General features: G+C 38.5%; 1 protein-coding gene across 2 annotated transcripts in view; it reads right to left on the bottom strand.

The window, feature by feature from the left end:
• ARMC9 (armadillo repeat containing 9) overlaps positions 1-19,856 on the bottom strand; it is a 63,322-nt gene that overhangs the window by 11,404 nt on the left and 32,062 nt on the right. The window contains exons 14-23 of one of the 2 annotated variants that reach the window (XR_004253595.1): positions 18,933-19,056; positions 16,924-17,063; positions 15,840-15,916; positions 13,722-13,796; positions 12,810-12,900; positions 11,830-11,888; positions 6,113-6,217; positions 5,226-5,341; positions 3,440-3,604; positions 2,340-2,368 (exon numbers count right to left, since the gene is read on the bottom strand). Coding sequence is in view for 1 of the 2 variants with exons in the window: in XM_032193115.1 (XP_032049006.1) it covers positions 2,244-2,368; positions 5,226-5,341; positions 6,113-6,217; positions 11,830-11,888; positions 12,810-12,900; positions 13,722-13,796; positions 15,840-15,916; positions 16,924-17,063; positions 18,933-19,056 (912 nt within the window). In the remaining variant the exon portion in view is untranslated. Of the gene's footprint in view, positions 1-2,243; positions 2,369-3,439; positions 3,605-5,225; positions 5,342-6,112; positions 6,218-11,829; positions 11,889-12,809; positions 12,901-13,721; positions 13,797-15,839; positions 15,917-16,923; positions 17,064-18,932; positions 19,057-19,856 lie in introns of those variants that run through there. The other variant, XM_032193115.1, reaches the window with a different exon arrangement.

Here is a 19,856-nt window from a genome sequence, read left to right as displayed (position 1 = left end):
GATTCCTGTTTTATCTTAGAAGGCACTAGAAGAAAAAGGGCACAGAAGCTTTGTATAGTAAGATTTTTTTTTTCTAATTATGGTTTCAAGGGCTTGTTTTGTACTGTTTTGAATCCAATGTTTTGAATTCAATCTAAGATTTACAAAAAACACTGCCTTTTGGAAAACAGGCAATGTCCAAAGATCCAGTCCAGTTACAATGAAATGATCTGCCATGGGATCCAGCAGTGCAGTCTCTTCTCCTCTTCATTTCTAAATCTCAAAAGGTAAGACAGTTGAGCATGTATTTCACTGGCTACTTGCAAAAACTGAAAACAAACCTCTGGCAATCCTTCTTTGAGTAACTCAGTGTTGTTTTATAGCCTCAGTTAGTGCTAAGAATTATCTCTGTCACGCATAAAAATAATTAGTCTTCTTATATGCGTAATGAATATAAACTTGCAATATGCTGTATATTCTGACTTCCAATTTTTTCCATGAGAAGAGACGGTATAATCTAGTTCTCTAACTAATATCCATCTGTACTAACTAATATCCATCTGTAAGCAGTTTTGACCAAAAATAGCTAGCAAACTTTTTTAGTGGGTAAAATTAAAGTTCTAAAAACATGAATACATTAAATTGGCAGCATTTTCTTCAGCACTAAGGCATTAAATCAACACTCTCCATCCAAAATGATGAATTACTTCGTTGACTTGCTCAGATTCCCGCTTTAAGCCTCCCCACAAACCTCTCCAAGCAAGCCATCCGACAGCATCAGTAGCACAGGAAAGGTGACAGAGGTGAGTGAACATAAAATATTATCAAAACGTGGTTCAGAAGGCATGCTGGGCTCCTGGTGCCTGCATAATACCTTGGAAATTACATCCAAAGGTAGGTTTTATCTACAGTACATTTTAAAACAGGAAATAGCATCACATTGGGTACCTACTTTGCTTCATTTCCTTTACAAAGCACGAATATGCACAATCCCTTTTTAAAAATTATTATTCTATACAGAAAAACTGTCGAGTCAGCATGCTTTCATTAGCTCACAGCCTGTGTTCTGAGCCGATGCCTCTGACCAGCTAATTAATCTCTGTGTGGAACAGAATTAGCTCTACTCGGCATGCTGCTGTGTCAAGCAAGGCTTGAGGACAGCAGCTCTCTGTTCATGCACAACAGCAAGGACCCGAGTGCCCATCTCAAACAGGAGCTTCAGCTGCTTCTCTCATACGCCTTTTATTCAGCACGTTGTATTTATCAGCTCTAGGCATTATGCAAGCAGATTCCTGCCTGCAAGATCTCGGTTACTTTTCTCAGAATCCTTTTCATTTCCTCTAGGAAATTTAAAAAACAAGAAGAAAAAGAAAAAAGCCTGCTATTCCTTTGCTGCTTCAAAGCATATTTTTCAACAAAGTAATGGCAGGTTTTTGCCTGAACTTATTAGTAATTCTGTACCGGATATGCTTCAAGATCCTTTATCTAAGACTGCAGAACATTTTGCTTTAAAACCCTGGTTGGAAATGTTAATGAATCCCTGCAAGCAGGTTGAAACTCACATCAGAAGTTCCATGAGCCTGTGGATATTGGAAGATGAGGAAAAGTATTTCAGAAGCCTATAACCTTTTAAACTCCAACACATGCTTCTGAACTCTCGGGTCCAGCTGAGTCTGCATTAATTTCTGTTTAAGTTGCAAGGACGGAATCGTTAGCAGCATCACCCACAATGCAGCTACACACACAGGGCTCCCCATCCTCCACAACCCTTCATGGTTTGAATGCAGCTGCAAAACGAAGCAGAGAGCTGCAGCTGCCTTCAACTTTAATACAGAGGACCAGCCAATCGAGCCTGCAGGTGCCAGCAGACAGTAATTCATTTAGATCTGAACAAGGGTATATTTGATCAAGTAAGTAGCTTGGCCAGTTGGGAAGTGCACTGTATCTGGGCTGCAGCTCTCTCCCTAGGCAGAGGATATCACGGAGTGAAAGAAAATATACTTTGCTTGTCGGAAGCCCTGGGAATGATCCTTGGCCCTACCACAGGAAGGGAGATGGAGCAAGGCTGGTGTGGCTGTCAGTATATACTGACCACACATCACCTCCTGCAGCCATTTATCCAGCTGGAGCCAAATGCATGCCCAAGGTCATGCAGACTGCCCCAGGGTCTACAAACAGAGACCCAGTTCCAAGGCTACATTTAAAAAATAATAATAATACTAATCAAGCAATGAGCAATAACACCATTTACGGAATATCCTTACACGACGAGGAAATGCAGAGGTCAGAAATGCTGGACCTGCTCCCACCACAAACAGGAGGACAATCACTCGGCAGAGACTGCAGTTTCTCATGCCTATCATGACAAGAGACGGCATCGTTTTCTGGCCTGGAGGAGAAAGGAGAATGTAGGGTGATGAATACTTGCAGTCTAAAAAGTTACAGGAAAGCAAATTCTGATTTATTCTCATTGCCTGTAATAACATGGAAGAAATTAAAACACCTATTTTTTCACTTTGCAAACTAGTGCCAATGTCATAATTTAACTGCACCACTGCAGCTCCCCCAACCCAGCTGATGTTATACATATTCAGAATTAACATTTTTTCCTACAGCAATAAAGAGCCAAGGAAAGGAAACCGTAACTCCTTGCAGTCTGAAGACTCAAAATACCAGTAGGACGCTTAAAGAAAAGAATATAGTAGCAGGCCTGAAAGGTCTCCAATTCTCAGCTTTTTCAAGGATTTAGGGTTTGCTCCTGAGTATTACAAGGATTTTGCTTTATAGAGAGCAACATGCAACACTGGCTTAAAGTAGATAAGAAGTAGAACTGCTGATTTCCCAAGCGAGGTGGATCAATGAGAAACTTAAGCAGCTGAAGGACAGAACAGGGACAAGATTGCTCAGTAATAAGCAACAAAATGCAGCAGAAGCAAGACGGGTGTGAAACGTGTGTGAAAAGAAGTTGGCAGACGCAGCAAGTTTCCCTGCCCAATATCAGGTTAAGGTAATTAGGCTATATTTCTAGTGAGAAAGGATGCATTCCAAGGAGGCAGTTAATGATTTCACAGCTAAGTCAGTTTCTAAGGAAACAGCGAGCAGAATATTGAGTAGCTCAGTCCCTCTTGAGTGATCTCAGCAGTGAGTCTTTAAAGAGGAGGGAAGGGAAAGGAAAAAAGCAGCTTTCCAATGTTTCCTGGCTTCCCCATACAACAGGAGCTTGTCCATACAGGGATCCCATGACAATCCATCTGAAGTAACCAGAGATTTGTCTGTACTGGAAAGTCGTAGAAAAATGAGCATGGAATATCTGCTTCATGTGCAGTAGCTATTCTGCATTAATTTTCTGTGTGAATACTCCTATTCAGCACTGGAAGCACCCCCCTCCCCTTTCTGAGGTATGAACTAACAACTCAAAGAGACACATTATAGTATCTCCATCAACTGCTTCCTTTTTCACCTTGTTTGAGAAATGGAATGCGTTACATCAGGTCTCGCAGAAGAACTTCAAACGGGTTACATTCAATTCTGAATGCAAGCATTTACATGTGTTTTTATGCAGTTTAACCTTGGCTGAATCAAAAACTTCAGATGAACTGTCCTGGGTTGTTCCTAGGTAAACAAGCTGTACAGGAGAGTAAGAAGTCTGACATTTTTCATACCATTTCATTTGATGCAAACATGAGACACTTAAATAATTTAAAAATTTGAAAGCAATATCTGAACTGGATGTATTTCATATTAAGGCAGCTATGATTTGGTTACTTTTATTGCCCTCCTCTTCCTAAGAAAGTAATTTCCTCATTTTACTAAATGAATTCTTACTAAAATTAGAAAGACATAAAGCCTCCAAAGCTTATTCTTTTCTGTTGCAAAAGCTACCTCAAGCACGTTACTATTTACTGCAGTTTTCTTGCACAAATAAATTATATACAAAATGTAAACTTCTAATTCACAGTGGTATCTCATGCTTCCTACATGCAAGCACCAAATACTCTTATAATTTCCACCACTTGGCAAAACTGGAGGGAAATAATTTCCACATATTCTTCACCATGCTAGACTTTTGCTGATGACATTTCTCCTCTCTAGTTTACACAATAAGGCGATCTGTAAAGAAGGCTTCACCCACCACTTTTCTCAGACCCAAAGCTACTAGAACCACTATGTAGAGAAAGATCTTTTTTTTTTTTTTTTTTTTTTAAATCAACATGATTTTTTTTAATCACACCTCAAGTTGTGTTGCAGAGGCAATAGGCTGCAAAGCTGTCCGTAAGGAGATTTAAGCTTTGACACAACAAAGTACCACTGTCGCTCAGGTAATCCCGGGATTTTGTTAAGCAAACATTACCTGGGTAGACGGTGATAAAAAGAGGCATTTGATCACTTCTAGACATTTTTCTGGTACATAAACTGTAGCACATTACATTGCACCAGGAAATAAAAGCTACTCCCTCAGGTTTGCCACTGTTTTTCTGATTTTTCCTTGGCAAGTCACTTCATTGTCACATGCTTGTTTTCCTCTCCACTTAAAAAGCAGGAATGTAATGCTTAAACACTCCCACAGTAACTAAAATCTACTCCTGAAAAATATTTTAAGTTTTCTTTATGTTAAGTATGGCTACCTTAACAGCCAGTGCCAGACAGTCAGTCCAGCTCCTCTAGTCTACCACTGGAAAAAGTACCAAGCAGTGGAAGTGGGACCTCGAACCTGGTAACAGCGACCCCACAATGAACCAATCAAACCAAGAGCAAGGTGTCACAGACACCCCCATTGGATTTTTTCTTTTTTTTTTTTTTTAAACAGGAAATCAGACATACTAAGATTTGTCTTTTCCATTTTCTTTTTAGTGTGTTTTATGGATGGGTAGCGTATCTGTCTAGAGCAATATACTTTTTTTGCTTATAACATGAAGATCCCAGTCATCTTACACACTCCATGCAACTTACAAATAGAATATATTGTGAGAAGAAGAAAGAATTATGAACACACAAGATATAACGCAACTTTAAATCAAATTGATCAGTAAACACTTGTTCAACTATTCAAAGTATGTGGCCTCAGCCAGCAGACCTTTCTCTGCCTACAGCACTCTTATTTCTTCTTTCAAGTGATCTTTAAAGAATGACAATGCCAATGCACTTTCAAGTATGGAGATTTTATTTATCTGGCAGTGGGGATATTTGTTAGGTCACTTTTTAAGTTAAAAAAAAAATCCTGCTTTGCCTCATTTGTTTAGACTTACATTGGGTACGCAGTTCTGTGATAACCTGGTGTCACAGGTCTCTGGAGAGGCTCGTCTATACTCTGCTGGACATTGGGAAACAGCTTCTTCTTGGTTTTTGGAGTATGAGTCATTATCTGATACACAGGTAATAAAGAAATTGAAACAAAAACAAACAAACAACCAAGGAGAAGGTAGTGGAAAGACCAGGAACTAGAACCACTGAAAAAAAAAATCTGTAGAAACACTGCAACAGCAACTAAGTTGTGTTCCAGTATCAGTACATGAAATTCCGTGGAATCACTACAGGTTGTCCCATGACATCTTATCTCATCACTCATTCATCATCACTGTAGCCCGACCTGAGTGTGGACTTTGACATCCAGAAGGCATACAGCCACATTTATCTCACATTAAATTGCAGCATACTAAATGGCAGTCGTGACAACTTTTTTTTTTTTTTTTTTCTTAATGTCTTTTTGATGCTTGAGGTAAGACATACAGTACTTGATCTGGCATAAAGATTGAAGGAACAGTTAATTTTTCAACTTTTTTTCTCCCTGTCAAAATAATTTCAGACCAGCAGAGTGTTTTGGCGTTAAGTTGCTCAGTGCTTCGTTTTGTGTGCCACAGAGTCAGCGATCTAGCACTAAAACCCTAAGGCTGTCCTTAGCTTATTACCAAGTCACAGCCTGATTACCTCCCAAGAAGGGGCAGCTACCTTTTTCAAACTTATTCTATTTCTGAACTACAGCTTAGGAAACAAATAGCGAAAGATTTGGACTGCCATGCAAGTCCAAATCAACAAAATGAAGAAGAAAAGATTTTAGAAGGTGATGAAACCACTGAAATTAAATGCTTAACCCAGCAAATTCATTTATTTCAGGATCATACTAACTGGTACTCACTCCCAAGTACTCAGTTGTCAGCAGCTTCTCTCCTGTAAGTTCTCCCAGTTGAGGTTGTAAAATCTCATCTTTGTCCAGATCAGCCTCCATGATGTCATGGTCTTCCTGCAACAGCAACACGCGTTATCTCAGCCCATGTTCCAAGGACGTTTCCATTTTAAATTTAGTTCTTACTTCAGTAGTCACTTGGATGATATCTACTTTCCAGGTAAATGACTTAGTACTGCACATGTAAATAGTAACAGGCAGGCAATTTCTATCAAAAAAGCAGATAGCTAAGAAAACTCACATAAGTTTTTGATAGAAACAGAAACTACAGAACCCTGAGAGGAGGAAACACTTCTTTCTCTACAAATCCTTCTCCAGAAGGCACAGCACGAATTTCAAAAGTTGTTCTTCAAATTTCCTCAAGCTCAAATCATTATTCCTTGCGGAACTTAATAAAGACTCAGGAAAATCTCAGCAATTGGGATTTTTGTGGAACACCACATTCTAGTCCAAGGAGGTGCAATGCTCCATCTTTAACAAGCAGCTGCTGTGAAGTTTGGAGTTTTAGTTTTTGCAGATCTAGTCATACAGCCAACTTAGTTGTGCAATACAGACTGAAAAAAACAACCTGATGAAGTTTCTCAGCCACGCTGGAAGCTGAGAAAAGGATATCCTTGTTTCATTTTTTTTAAAAGTCAATTTTAAAACTAAAACATACAAGACAGTTATCTTTCAAGCAAATAGAATGACAGAGAACTTGTACGGATCTTGCTATGAATCAGTATCATGTGACAGTAATAAAAATTATAGATTGAGATTATATTATTACAAGTAGCAGTAAAAATAAAGTAACCACACATTAAAACAATTCATAGTCTTTCCTGAACACAATGCTAGCATTCAATTAGGTAAAAATGCCCACGTATACGTATTCAGCACTCTTCCCTACACCTTCACAAAAACACTCAAGTAATTTACTGCTGCTTATTCCCCATCTGGGGGGCAAAAGCATTTTATTACTTATTTTAAAGAAAAGGGAGGCATAATTTTTAATGACTCGAGACAAAAATTCCTTATGGCTGGGCATGCAAAGCTCCTCTGAGGGCAGTGGTTCCTTAAAGGTGAGACCAGGGGCAGCCATCTGAAAGCAGATGTTTCTGGAGCAATATGAAGCAGCAGCAGCAACTCAGCTTTGCACCAAATCTTTAAAGCTCACAATTCGGGGCTGCTACAAAATTCTTGGAAGCAGTCCTTTAGGATACCAATATATTGACAGTCCTCTGTTGACTTTATTTCACACACACAAAAAGTAACCAACTTCTCAAGTGAGAAGTATCCAGAATTCACTCTCTCATGTCTATTTCTGGTAGAGCTATGGTGATTCAGCTTTCATACAAACCAAGAAGTATTAAAGTTTGAGGGACTCCTCCAACAAACCAAAAGTAGTCATGCATGACAGTATTTTTGCTTGCGTTTTGCTCTTGGAAAGCAGTTTCTTCCGAGCTGCCCGTGATAACCTAGATAAGAACCACCCCACACGTAGTAAAGAAAACAGATTGCAACAGTAAATGTAAGTGACTAAGAAAAACTAAATGACTTGTTAGAGTAAGGTATATTTAAAGTAATGTAGAAAGCCTGTTAAAAATGCCATTAAAAACAATGATCACTGATATCCTAGGCAAACTTTAGAGGCATTAGATGTCTGTGTATGAACAACAGACTTCTGAGGTTTAGAGCAATTTTTTCTTAATTTATTTTTTCTGTATATAGATTTAATAAAAAATAGTTTTTACATAGGTACTTTTGAGATACCAGACTGTTAATCCTCTTCATCCTCCTAAAGATGCATTCTCCTGACACTCAGACATAAAGGACAAGGCTGTACAGGACCTCAGGGAGATGTTCCATCTGCCTTTCTCTCCAAAGATATGTTAAAACCAGCTGGGAAGCCGGGTAGGTGTGAAAGGTAACCCAGATAATGGAAAAGATACAGATAAACACTTGTACAGTAGCCAGCAATCACCTGTATCAAGCAAATCAACAACAAAAACAGACTAAACTCCACAATATACTGTACATGCTTTAGCAAAGATGAGCTTTATAAATAGTCTGGTGGAGATTTTCATCCAGCTACCATGCATGCATGATGTATTTAGCTTTTCTTCATGGATCTCCTCAGCTTCCCCAGGTTCCACCTCACCCAATATGCTGGTTGAGGCATTCTGCCACACGGAGAACAGCAGTTTCTGGCTCTTGGGAAGTACCTCTCCCTGCCAATCTTGCTCTCTAACATTATTTACCATAGCAGGTAACTGATCCTGAACGCTTCCCTCCTCTAGCTCCTCCTTGCACAGAAGGAAAGCTTTGACATATGTACCGTCATCCTTCCACCACTGCAACACCACAACTGGTGCCCCATTCACCACTGTTGGCAGCAAACCTTTAATGCAATGGCTCGAAGCCTCGTGATTAAGCTTCTTCCTTTGATGTACCCTTCGTCTGAAGTATATTTTCACACTGGAGTTTACTAATTTTATTGCCAGGTGCTGAGTGATGGTGACATCACGGGGTGTTTGATAAATGGTCACTGTACAGTTATCTAACGTATCTCGAGCTTGTAAGTAAACTTCTGAGCTAGAGCTATGATATCACATATTTACTTTTACAGGCAGCTTTTTAAGAAGGTCCAAGTCAAATAAAAAAGCAAATATAAAGATTAAATATTAAATATAAAATACGTTAGTATTTAACAGAACAGTCAAAAGAATATTAAGCACCAGAAATTCTGCATTGTAACCGTGGCTCTCATCACATGCCAGACAACTCATATAACGAAGTGGGCATATACTCTGGAAAACAGTGCATCCTGAGCTCTACATAAATCAATGTAAAGCTTGGCAGACAAACCTTAAAGCCATTTTTCTTCTGAGTAACACTACGCAGAAATTTTTCATATATGCTCTGATGTCACACACTACAGAATCTTAATTTCCAAGTGTGCGACGTTCTCTTAGAAATCTCAGGCTCATCCTCCAACAAGATCAACCACATCTTGGTGGCAGTGTTTAGGAGAAAGTCAGTACCACAAGGTCTGTTCAAAGCCAGAAGAGAATTCAACAACTTTAAATTAATCGCAGGCAAAAGGAAATAAAGGAAAAAAAAACAACAAGAAAGGTAATGGTAACAGCATGGGGATTCTTCACATGTTTTTGGAAACAAGAAAAGCTTGGGTAGAAACTGCAACTTAAGAGTCTGCATAAAAGACTCACTTTGTTATTTCTTAAGCTGTGAAGGTGTAAACTGGTGCCGAGTAAATCAGCAACAAATGATGATATCAGCAGGCAGTCTGAATGCATGTCACATATTGTCGCTAAATAGACGTATAGGGAAATATATTGTCTGTAGTGGCTTTTAAGCATTATGTCAAGGCAAGGCTTCCGACAAAGTCTTTCAAAACTTTGTGCTGCCAGATCACAGCACCAGATGTTATCACAGAACTCCACAGAACAATAACTCACAGCATTTCCAAAATACAAAAGGGCCTCAAGCACCGAGGCAGTGAGTCAACAGAGCTTTGCTTAGTTAAGAAAGTAACAACATTATGAGTTTTGTATAGCCTTTTGTTGCCACAGTTTGTATATTCTGCTTTCTGAAAGACTGACAGACCAGCCCTACATGGAACAGAACAGAATTACAGTGCCAGAAGCAGTTACAATGTAGGACTCGCCACATCATTATTATAGAAGTAGCTGTAAAACTGCCTGAATTAAGAGTTTTTCCTTTTCTTTTTAATATAATCTCAAAGCTATTGTAAAACTGAAACCAGGCACTTCTCTGTTTCAAGAGCTTATTGTTATATTTGAGTAAAATAAGGACTGACAGAAGCCTGTTACACATTTCACATACAATTGGTTTGACTTAGAGCCTTGGCTGGGATTGTGAGCAGCAGCAACTCATCTAGAGGACATGACTGAATAGGAGAAATCATCAGCAGGAAAAAAGAAAAGTAAAAACCACAATAAAAGTATGAGACACCATCACACAATTTAAAGCCACACCTTTCATGAATGGTGTCCCAATCTCTGTGATTTCATAACAGATCATAGTAACCTTCAAAATAAGGATACTGGCGTTCAGGGGAAAAATATCTCAACTTTGAATACTCACAATACATCTGAGACACCGAAAGCCTTGCAACACCAGTTAAAAGGTGTTAACCAGTTAAAAGGTGTTAATCCCTGGAAAGACCACCTTGCATATAAAGCACTGGTTTTGGTCTGGAGTCATGGAAAGAGAAGATTACTGAAAACACACTTCAGAACTTCAAGAGATGATACAATTACAATAATCCAATCCTAATAGAAAAAAAAAAAAAAAGTTTCCTGAACCCCTTTAGAAGAAAAAAGAGCTGTCTGTAAATGAAAGCTTCCATACAGCTGTAATGTTAGAATTTCCACATGGCTGTAAAATTAGGGAAAGGCACAAGGGATAATCTGGTCTAGGCTTCTCACGACCTATTGTGCCACAACACAAAACAGCTAAAGAATGCAAATACAATTTTTTTTCTGGACACTGCCAAGCAAAGGCTGGATCCTGCAAAGTGATACGCTACATGGCTACAAGTAAACCACACCTTTTACAAATGGGATGTTTGCATATTTTTCTGTTTTCACAATGTAACAGGTTCAAAGTTCACTTGAAAATACGCTCAGTCAACCTGCAGCAGCAGGGCACCTTCTGGGTTCAGCAGCATCACCACTCTTCCTAAGCATTAACGTGCAACAAGCTAGCAAACACACACACAACAGGCTTACTGAGTTTTATGCATCTTATTCTTTGTAACAACACCAGTGAAGACTGTTGCAAATTTCTTAAACATTGTTTACACCTTGCTTTGATGGTTAATTTAAATCACAGAATCACAGGAACATTTGGGTTTAAAGGGACCATTTCAGACCATCTAGTCTGACTTCCCTGCCATGGGATCACGGTGAATAAACTAATTACACTATGTGCTGTCTACACCTGGAATCCTATTACCCTACGCAAACAGCTTCTTAAAAAATGCTGAAGTGAAATCATCAGTATAAAAAATTTTGTTAACAGTGCTGGAAATATACAGCTCACCAGTTTACGCTATTGTGCTGTTTCTGATACTTGCTATCTTATTTTTTTCTTCTTCTCTTTTTATGGCAGTTATTTTCAAATTTGGAATTACTGTTTTCCTTCATCATAAACAATTTATGAAATATATTTAAAAGTTTCTAAACAGCAAAATGAAGTCACACATTAAACAGATAAAGATACCTTAAGAAAAAAAACCAAACAATATTTTAAAAGCTATTCTGGTGATATACTGGATCATTCACTTCCTTTATATTTAATTGCTGAAATAAGTCTGTTTGAAAGCAAGATTTCTACTTGTGCTCATCTCTTTACTTATTTCCAGCTATAATCCTTTATTTATCACAAAGGAGGTGACTTGTCAAAATAAAAGTATAGGACTTCAGATGGAGTAAAGGTAATGTAAACGGATACAATTTTCTTGTTAATATTACCATGGTAATTAAATAAAACCACCACCACCAAAATCAACCAAAGGTAAAAAGAAAATAAAAAAAAAAGAACACCTCCATGGAATAAACAAGGTCTGGTTTACTGACAGAAATGCTTTTTGTCTAGAGGACTAAGGATTTTTCTAAAAGGTTCCAGAGGGCCTTTATACTTACTTCCTCATCCTCTTCTTCCTCTTCATCATCAGACACGGCGCTGTCATTTAATGGCTCTTCTAGAAAGAAGCAAAATGAAACTCTATAAGAACACGTCTAGCCTAAAAGAATCTCTAGTTATTGCCCCTCTTTTGGAACATTCAGATTTAGCTTGCTTCTCTTATAGACACACCATTCTTCTCAAGACAACTATTGGAATTATTCACCCCTATTAAGCATGCTAGAAATCACTGAAGCCAATTCATATCCAAGAAAAAAAAAGGCAGAAACAGAAACACTTGGGAATGGTTCTTTTCTCATAAATCCTACTATGATGCCTCAGTGTATTTACTGAGGAGACTTGAATGAGAGTGTGTGCTTGCAAGTTTGTCTATTTTTCAACTAACTTTTAATAAAATATTCTACTTCTCTCTACAAGCACTTCATTATTATACTGTCCACAAGTAAAAATATTTTTTTAAAACTTTTGTGCAATATAGCAGAATACAGAAGATCAATACGAATTTTAAAAAAACAACACAGCACACAACAAAACCCCCCAAGGTCAGCAGTGTATCTGCAATAACAATTGCAGATAACAGAGCTATGCTCCTCTACAGAATGAGAGATGAGCAGAGACTGACATAGTCACCAAATCCTGCTTTACAATCTGTATCACCTGCTTATTTTTGCAGTTGACACTGGTTTCTTGTTACTGTGAGGGCACCGGCATTAAAAAAAAAACACAGACAAAGGCATTCTGTTTACAGTCCCAAAACTTCAGGATTGGGAACTACACAGCCTTTTCTTTCTTCTTTATAAATGTAACACAAAAATCAATTTTAAAACGTATCAAATCCTGACATTAACTATTCACCCTCTCTGAGCCCATCACATTACTGTAGTTCTACAAGAGTTTCAATGCCAAATAAAAAAAATGAGCCTTCTTCTGACTTTTATGAAAGATGTACAGCTCAGATAGCTGCATTTGTTCCTCTGACCTGAATTGAGCTGCTTGATAATAAATTCAATCTGCCGGATCATCTCTGCACTTCCTTCCTTGATAAAGCAGCGCAGAATTTCTTCCATTCCCTGGATGGAGTGGAAAACATTGCTAGGTTAGTGTTTCACGTGACCACACTGACAGAGCACTGTCAGCTAAAATATCACTGTTTTGTTGGGAAGAATATTGGCAGTGTGAAACAAACTGTGTCCAGCAATAAACATTCCTTTTTGTCTATACGCTTCCCAAAGGCCAAAGAAATGGGATGTGTGCATTGCTTCTAGATTTAGATATGGAAGTATCCATGATGAGCAGCAAATTTTAATGGATCTGCTGCTTCCACCTTCTCAATAGCTTCATCAACCCCAAGCCAAAACACTTTCGTTACCATTAGACTAGCTTTCACCTGAATCAGTTCCTAGTTCTGTGAAAACCTTCCTCCTGCCCTCCCCAGCTAACCATGTCTAGACCAGACAGGAAAAAAAAAAAAAAAAAAAAAAAAAAGCAGCAAGAAGAACACTTATCCCCTTAGCTCACTTGAGCAGAATTACTTAACTCAGGGAAGGCCATAAATAGCAGGTCAGATGAAAGCATCTTCTGAGCCACATCCGATCTATGAAATGCTACATGGACAACTGTTCTAAAATAACATCTTTCATTTATAAACTAAGAAGGATCCTTTATGCTGCTGGGGCTTCACCTTTAGGAAAAGGCTAGCAAATATGGCAAAAATGTTCAAGACGTACATTTATACCTGTTTGTATATCAAAGGTGGAGGGCCTCCTGCGGATTCCCTTCTCAAAATGCTATGCCTATGACAAACCTGCTGCACGCCACTCAAGAGATACCCACACACGTCATCTTCAGTGGATGAAGTGATCTCTGTGCTAAGCAAAGCAGAACTTCTTACCATTGCTCTGGCTTCTTCTCGGACAGAAGGGATGGCGAGAATGCTATACAGTGCTCCATTCACATATGGTTGTATCTAAGAGGAAGAAATACTTGCCAGTAGTCAGACCACTAAGAAAAACTCTGACATTCAGCCAAGTAGACTATAACCAAAATTTAAGAGTGAAGGAACAGAACCAACTATGTTCAGAGAGTTTAATCAGGGTAGCCTACACACTTGCAAAAATTCCCACTTGGTAAGCAGTGATTTTCTGGGGGGATGCAAGTACACTGTGACATGATTGAGCTAAACCAGTACTGCTGTGTGTTGATAGTCCCCACCCCTTTTTTGAAAATGTGTTAATGTGTTCTTGCAAACTGACCTAGCCCATGGCCAAAACGAAAAAAGAGAGAGAGAAAGGAGAAAAGCAGAAAAATAAGGTTAGTTTCTGACTAGCACTACAAAAAAAAGGAAAGGACAAACAACTGGGACAAAACTATGTCAGCATAAACACAGACAGGTTTCAAGCACTGTAGCCTTAAGCAGGATGATAAAAGCTGAAGAAATGTAAAAGATCCTCCCAGTCAGCTGCCTATTTACTGTCCCTCAGCAGAGGCAAGAAAACTTGGTAATATGATTAGTGAAAACCACAAGATATGTCAAACTACTTTTAGTAGCACTTATGTGACCCGTTGTGTTGGCCAGTTACTGCTGGAGCACTAAGACGTCCAGTCATCCTCTGACTGTATTTTGGAAAAACGAACAAGTGAGCTAGGCAGTGAGCAGAGGAAACAAGGAAAGACAAGGGATTAGTATTTACACAAGGGCTCCACAGCTTCTCAGAAAGTTCTCTTGGCACCCAAGAGAGCTGCCCTGTACCTTTGACTGCAATAACAAAACTTTCATCAGTTGCACTGGTACAAAGTCCTAAGAATCCATCCTTTAAAAGAAATTTCAAGGTCCTTCTAAGGCACAGACTTCAACTGTATCGCAGCGTTTTCTAAATATTTCAGTCTAGGAACTGGGATGTTATTTTGTACTACTATGTATCGTATTAACTTTCCCATTCATAAAAACAAAAATACTGAAAGAGTTCAATAAAGATATGACAAAATTCATCTTAATTAAAACAGTGCCAGTAAAGAACTGATCTATGCCCTCTGATTAATTCATAAAACCTGGAGCTAATAGTTCATTGAAACATTCACTGTTTCCAGCTTAAGTGATAAACAAAAAAACCTTCTTGATGATCCAATTATTAGATACAAACATGAGATCCCAGAGTTTGTATTTTGTTTTTACTGGATGTCCCAAACCACCTTGCAAAATCATCAAGGAATTGATCTAGAGTATCCCAGTAAACTCTCCCTCTCTGTGATTTCAATGTCATAAAAATATTTGTCTGCATTTTCTCCTCCCTTCAGTTCTACCAAATGGTTAAAAGAAGTACTCCTCTGCAGAGAGAGCTGAATCAATGCATTACATAAAAGACAAATTTTATCAGAGTGATGTCTTGAAAACATTAGGCAGAAATAAACTATCACCTTTAACGCTTTCCTCTGAGGTTGTTTAATATAACATCTATGGCACAAGTGTGTCTGGAGACAGAAAAGAAGCTTGAACCACAAGGCAGTAAAGAGGCAGGTGAAACAAAGTGGCAGACAAAAACATATTTGGGCTTGAACGTCACAGGTGTACTGCTTTCTTGTAACGTTCTTTAAATTAGCAGCAGATTTGTTTTTTTGTACCAATGTTTTACATAATGGCTTGCACCTCAGCTCATGAAGTAGTCAGACCAAATCCTCTCGGTCTTGAGATAACATTTAAACAGTGTCAGAAACAGCAGTCAAGAATGCATGTGGATTACACGATAGCTGGGCACCTACAAGACTTTCACTTCTGGCTATCAACCTGTGTTAAAGGAAGACATAATTACATCTAGAAAGATCTGTGTCCAATGTAATCAAATTCACAGAATTGTGAATTTTAGGAAACTTTCGAGGTACTTAATTACTTGAAAGTCTAACAAGGGAAACAAAGCCAATTTATATATTTATTTCTGTTTCTTCCTTTCTTGCCTTTTTCATCTTTAATTTTCCTTTTTACCTTTTTCTTAACCCTAAGTTGCTGTACAAGTACCTCATGATTTTCATGGCCAAGAAGATCAGAGAGAACTTTGAGCACATGGTTTGAAATCCTTGCACACATTTTCTTCCCTGCAAAGGGTGAAAATAAATATGCTTGAAAAAAAAAAAACAACACCAAAAAAACAACAGATCAGAGAAAGTGTCTTAATTATTTCTTAAAATCAGTACTAAATAGAATGAATTTACACAGAGCAATACTGTTCCTGCCAAATGCTGCTCATAACTGAGCTGAAATTAGTGGAGTTTTCCAGTTTTATACAATCGCAATCTTGGACAGGATGCAACACAAAGGGATTTAACAAAGTTAAACAAAGGCATTATTTTTCTTATGCCAAGCTCTCTTCCTTGCCTTACTTTCCTTTTTAAAACGAAACTTACTTTAAGGTTCTTTTAAGTCTTTTAAGACAGGAACCTTATTTTCTCAGGGGACATCTCTACACAGTAAAGTATAGCACACAAGTATTTCATTTCACATGGTGAAGGTTAAGCTCCTTGCCATTAGTGATTAAGTCAATTCTGACTTTCTTTTACATAAACAGATCTCTTAAATAGTAAGTGTCCTTCTAAAAGTGGACCTGGAACGTAGGAACGGCAGTCCTCACATGTTGATCCGAAAAAAAATCAAATCTTGGAGGGTTTCATTGATTAACTGCTTCCTTAGTTCTTGGGACTTTGGTCAAGCCAACCACCATAGTCTGGGATGCTTGGGAAAGAGATATCACAGAATCACAGAATCACAGAATTTTCTAGGTTGGAAGAGACCTCAAGGTCATCGAGTCCAACCTCCAACCTAACGCTAACAGCCCTCCACTAAACCATATCCCTAAGCTCTACATCTAAACGTCTTTTGAAGACTTCCAAGGATGGTGACTCCACCACTTCCCTGGGCAGCCTGTTCCAATGCCTCACAACCCTTTCAGTGAAGAAGTTCTTCCTAACATCTAGCCTAATGTCACTAGTTGGTTGAGTCTCAGCTGCTAAATATAGTTACTTGAAAGAATCCAGGGATAACAGTAAAAGGTTTCAGGATCTTCCCTATCCACTTGGAATAAAATTGTAATTCAGAAGTTAGATACCTGCACTCCTCAGACACAGATTCATAAGCAAGGCAACAGCATACTCCAGTGTGTAATCAGACAGGCTATCTGTATCTGTCAGAACATCAACCAGCCAGAAAATGAGCCCATCTTTGATCATTGCTGACTGCAGTGCACGCCTAGGATTAAAAACAACAATACACACAAAAAAAGCAAACCACAAGGTAAACACCTTTTGAATATATTTATATTGAATACAAGCACATTAAATACCTACTGTATCTACCTGTCATACGCTAGCTTGCCAACAAAAAAATAAACTGCTCATTTTGCAGAATCAAACTAGTGAATTAACAAAGCCTGGTAAGTAGATGCAGATTCCTGTAGGGTTAGAAGACTGAAATACTGTTGGGTGTACACCTGCAAATTGCTGGGGTAAGTTTCATTGTTTTCTAAGGCTAATTCCACCTAATACTGCATTTTCCATTGGCTTCAAATTGGTTTAAAATAAGAAAAAAGCAAACAAAAAAACAGCTACACATAACAGACCCATAAAACAATTACTGTTTGACAAAGCACTATAGCATTTTTGTACTGCTGATTAGGCTGATGCAATCTTTGCTTAGATCTGTTTGCACTTTCTCTAGGGATTGTTATATTTGTAAATTTTTTCCTCAAACTGTAGTTGTCTCTGACGAGTGCCAGGTGATCAACTGTGATTGACTCCTGCCACAGAACTTCCTAACTTAACAACACCAAACATACACACCCCATGTAGAATTTTTTTTTTTCTCTTAGAAGTGGTGGAAAATGTCTTACTGAAGAACATCATTTGTTAATTACTTTATTTCTTACAGCCAGCAAGTCTAAACTCCAAAGATCAAACAGTTATTTCCTTGGTCTTAGTATTTGGGGTTTAGATTACCCCTGAAAACTCACACACACTTCCTCGGTCCTGGATCGTAGGGTAGGCCTGTGCCAAGGACTGAGGCAAAACAAGGGAGCATCTGACCCTATATTAAAAGTCCCTCATGTCAAGTATCTGGCATTAACCTCCTATAAAATGAACTGTTATTTTTCAGATTGAAAACAAAAATTGCAGTAGCTTATTTCACAAAAATGCTCCTGACCCCAAAATTCAAACTCAACTGTTCTATCAAACACTGCTTAAATGGAAAAATCATTTTGTCTAAGACTGGTTTAGGATTTCAAGCAGTAGGGTATGAAGATTTCTTCTCAAATATATGTAAGGTATTACGTGAGGAAGCAGTGCAGAATCTTATGTACATTTCCACATACTTTATCTACTGAAAATCTAAATGAGGCAAATTCAAGAGCAGCACTTATTCTTCAACAAGCCCAAACAAACAACAACAACAACCAAACAAAATAACACAACTTGCAGTCTTAATTTAGAAGAGAGAGATATATTTATCTCCTTACATTTAGTTAGCTATTCAGAGCTGAATATTCCTCCCAAATACTGTGAAAACAGAGGTCCTAGATCATAGTTACTTTTAAAATGAGAGCAATATCATGCACTTTATTGCATTTGCATGAAATTTCATTTGAGTCAGTAATTCAAAAGGAAAAAACAGAATAGCCCATGTATAGACAGCTCCAGGAAAGAGGATCAACAGCATGAGAATGAAATCCCTGAAAAATGTTTGCAGAAAGGATAATGAAAACATTATGCATGGGAATGTAAAACAGCTCTTTTTTTTTTTCTCCTGTGTGGGATTTTCAGAACTTTCTACATTAAGACTTTCACTTCAGTTGTTCAGTTAAAGAATACATAGAGAAGTGCACAGAGTTGTGGTAGGAGATTTACGTTCACTTGAGTCATGACAGCTGGTAGGAAATCAGGTTAATTCAGTCAGCAAAACTGAATTCTCCTCCATTATAAATGACACCGCTTTCATCGGTCATCAGAGGGTCTGATGATTGTTATGGGAAAATCAAGCACTCTTCTTTCCTCCCTGAACAGAGCTTAACTTAGCCTGCATTTCCTCCCCTGCTGTCACCACCGAGTGCTGTGCTTTCATCACCTGAGGCTGAATTTCTGCAAAGCCCCCAGAACATTCTCCCATGTAAGGGAATCCTTGTCCTCAGCTTTCAGTCTCTCCTCCAGCAATCGCAGCAACAGTGGGTTCTGAGAAAGGTAGAGACGACCTGGTGCAAAGAGCGATGAAAGAACAGATGCTGAGATATCAACTTATGACAGAAAAGTTTTTTCTCCTTGAAAGAGCAAGTTGGATTGACCTTAGTTTTTTCCTGAGGAGCCACAATGTGCCAAAACCCAAACAAACCTGAACAAATGAGTTGTCTAGCAGACCAAATCCACCCACTTGGCATATTAGAGGTCCCTACCTGCCTAGTTAGTACCTCTGCTTGTACCATACAGAATCCACTATTCTTTCAGAACATGCTTTCTGATTTATTACAGTTTATTACATACTCTATGAAAAGAACTGAGATGTCCAAAGAGTTCAGGAAAGTTAGGTGTTAGTGACTTTCAACGGGATTTCAGGTCCTAGCAATAGTTAGCTTCTGAAGAAACACCAGACCTGATGGCTAATGTGGGACAGGCAGAGATATGCAGTCTGGGAGCAGGTTTGCCAATACGCACTTTAACTAGTGGGGAATTTCCCCTCCAGCCCCTCCATATATATATTTTTTGACCTTCATAAAGAGACTGAAGCCTACATAAAGACATCAACTGGCTAGGCTCCTGCACAGACCACAAATCATCAAAAACAACAGAAATGATGCAAACACAGTGTCAAAATGAAAACTTTCCAGACACTGAAAAACTCTTTTGAATCTACGTAACAAAAGACAGTGAAGCCCTAGAAAAAGTATGCCAATGAGACTCTAAATTCCCACACGGGGTGACATGCACTTTTTAAAGTACCTATGAGCCAGCATTATATGAAAATGATTTGCAACCCTCCTCCCCTCACCATGGATCT

The sequence above is a fragment of the Aythya fuligula genome, chromosome 9, assembly GCF_009819795.1.
Source record: "Aythya fuligula isolate bAytFul2 chromosome 9, bAytFul2.pri, whole genome shotgun sequence".
Lineage (NCBI taxonomy): Eukaryota > Metazoa > Chordata > Aves > Anseriformes > Anatidae > Aythya > Aythya fuligula.
This window is presented reverse-complemented; position numbering and strand designations above follow the sequence as displayed.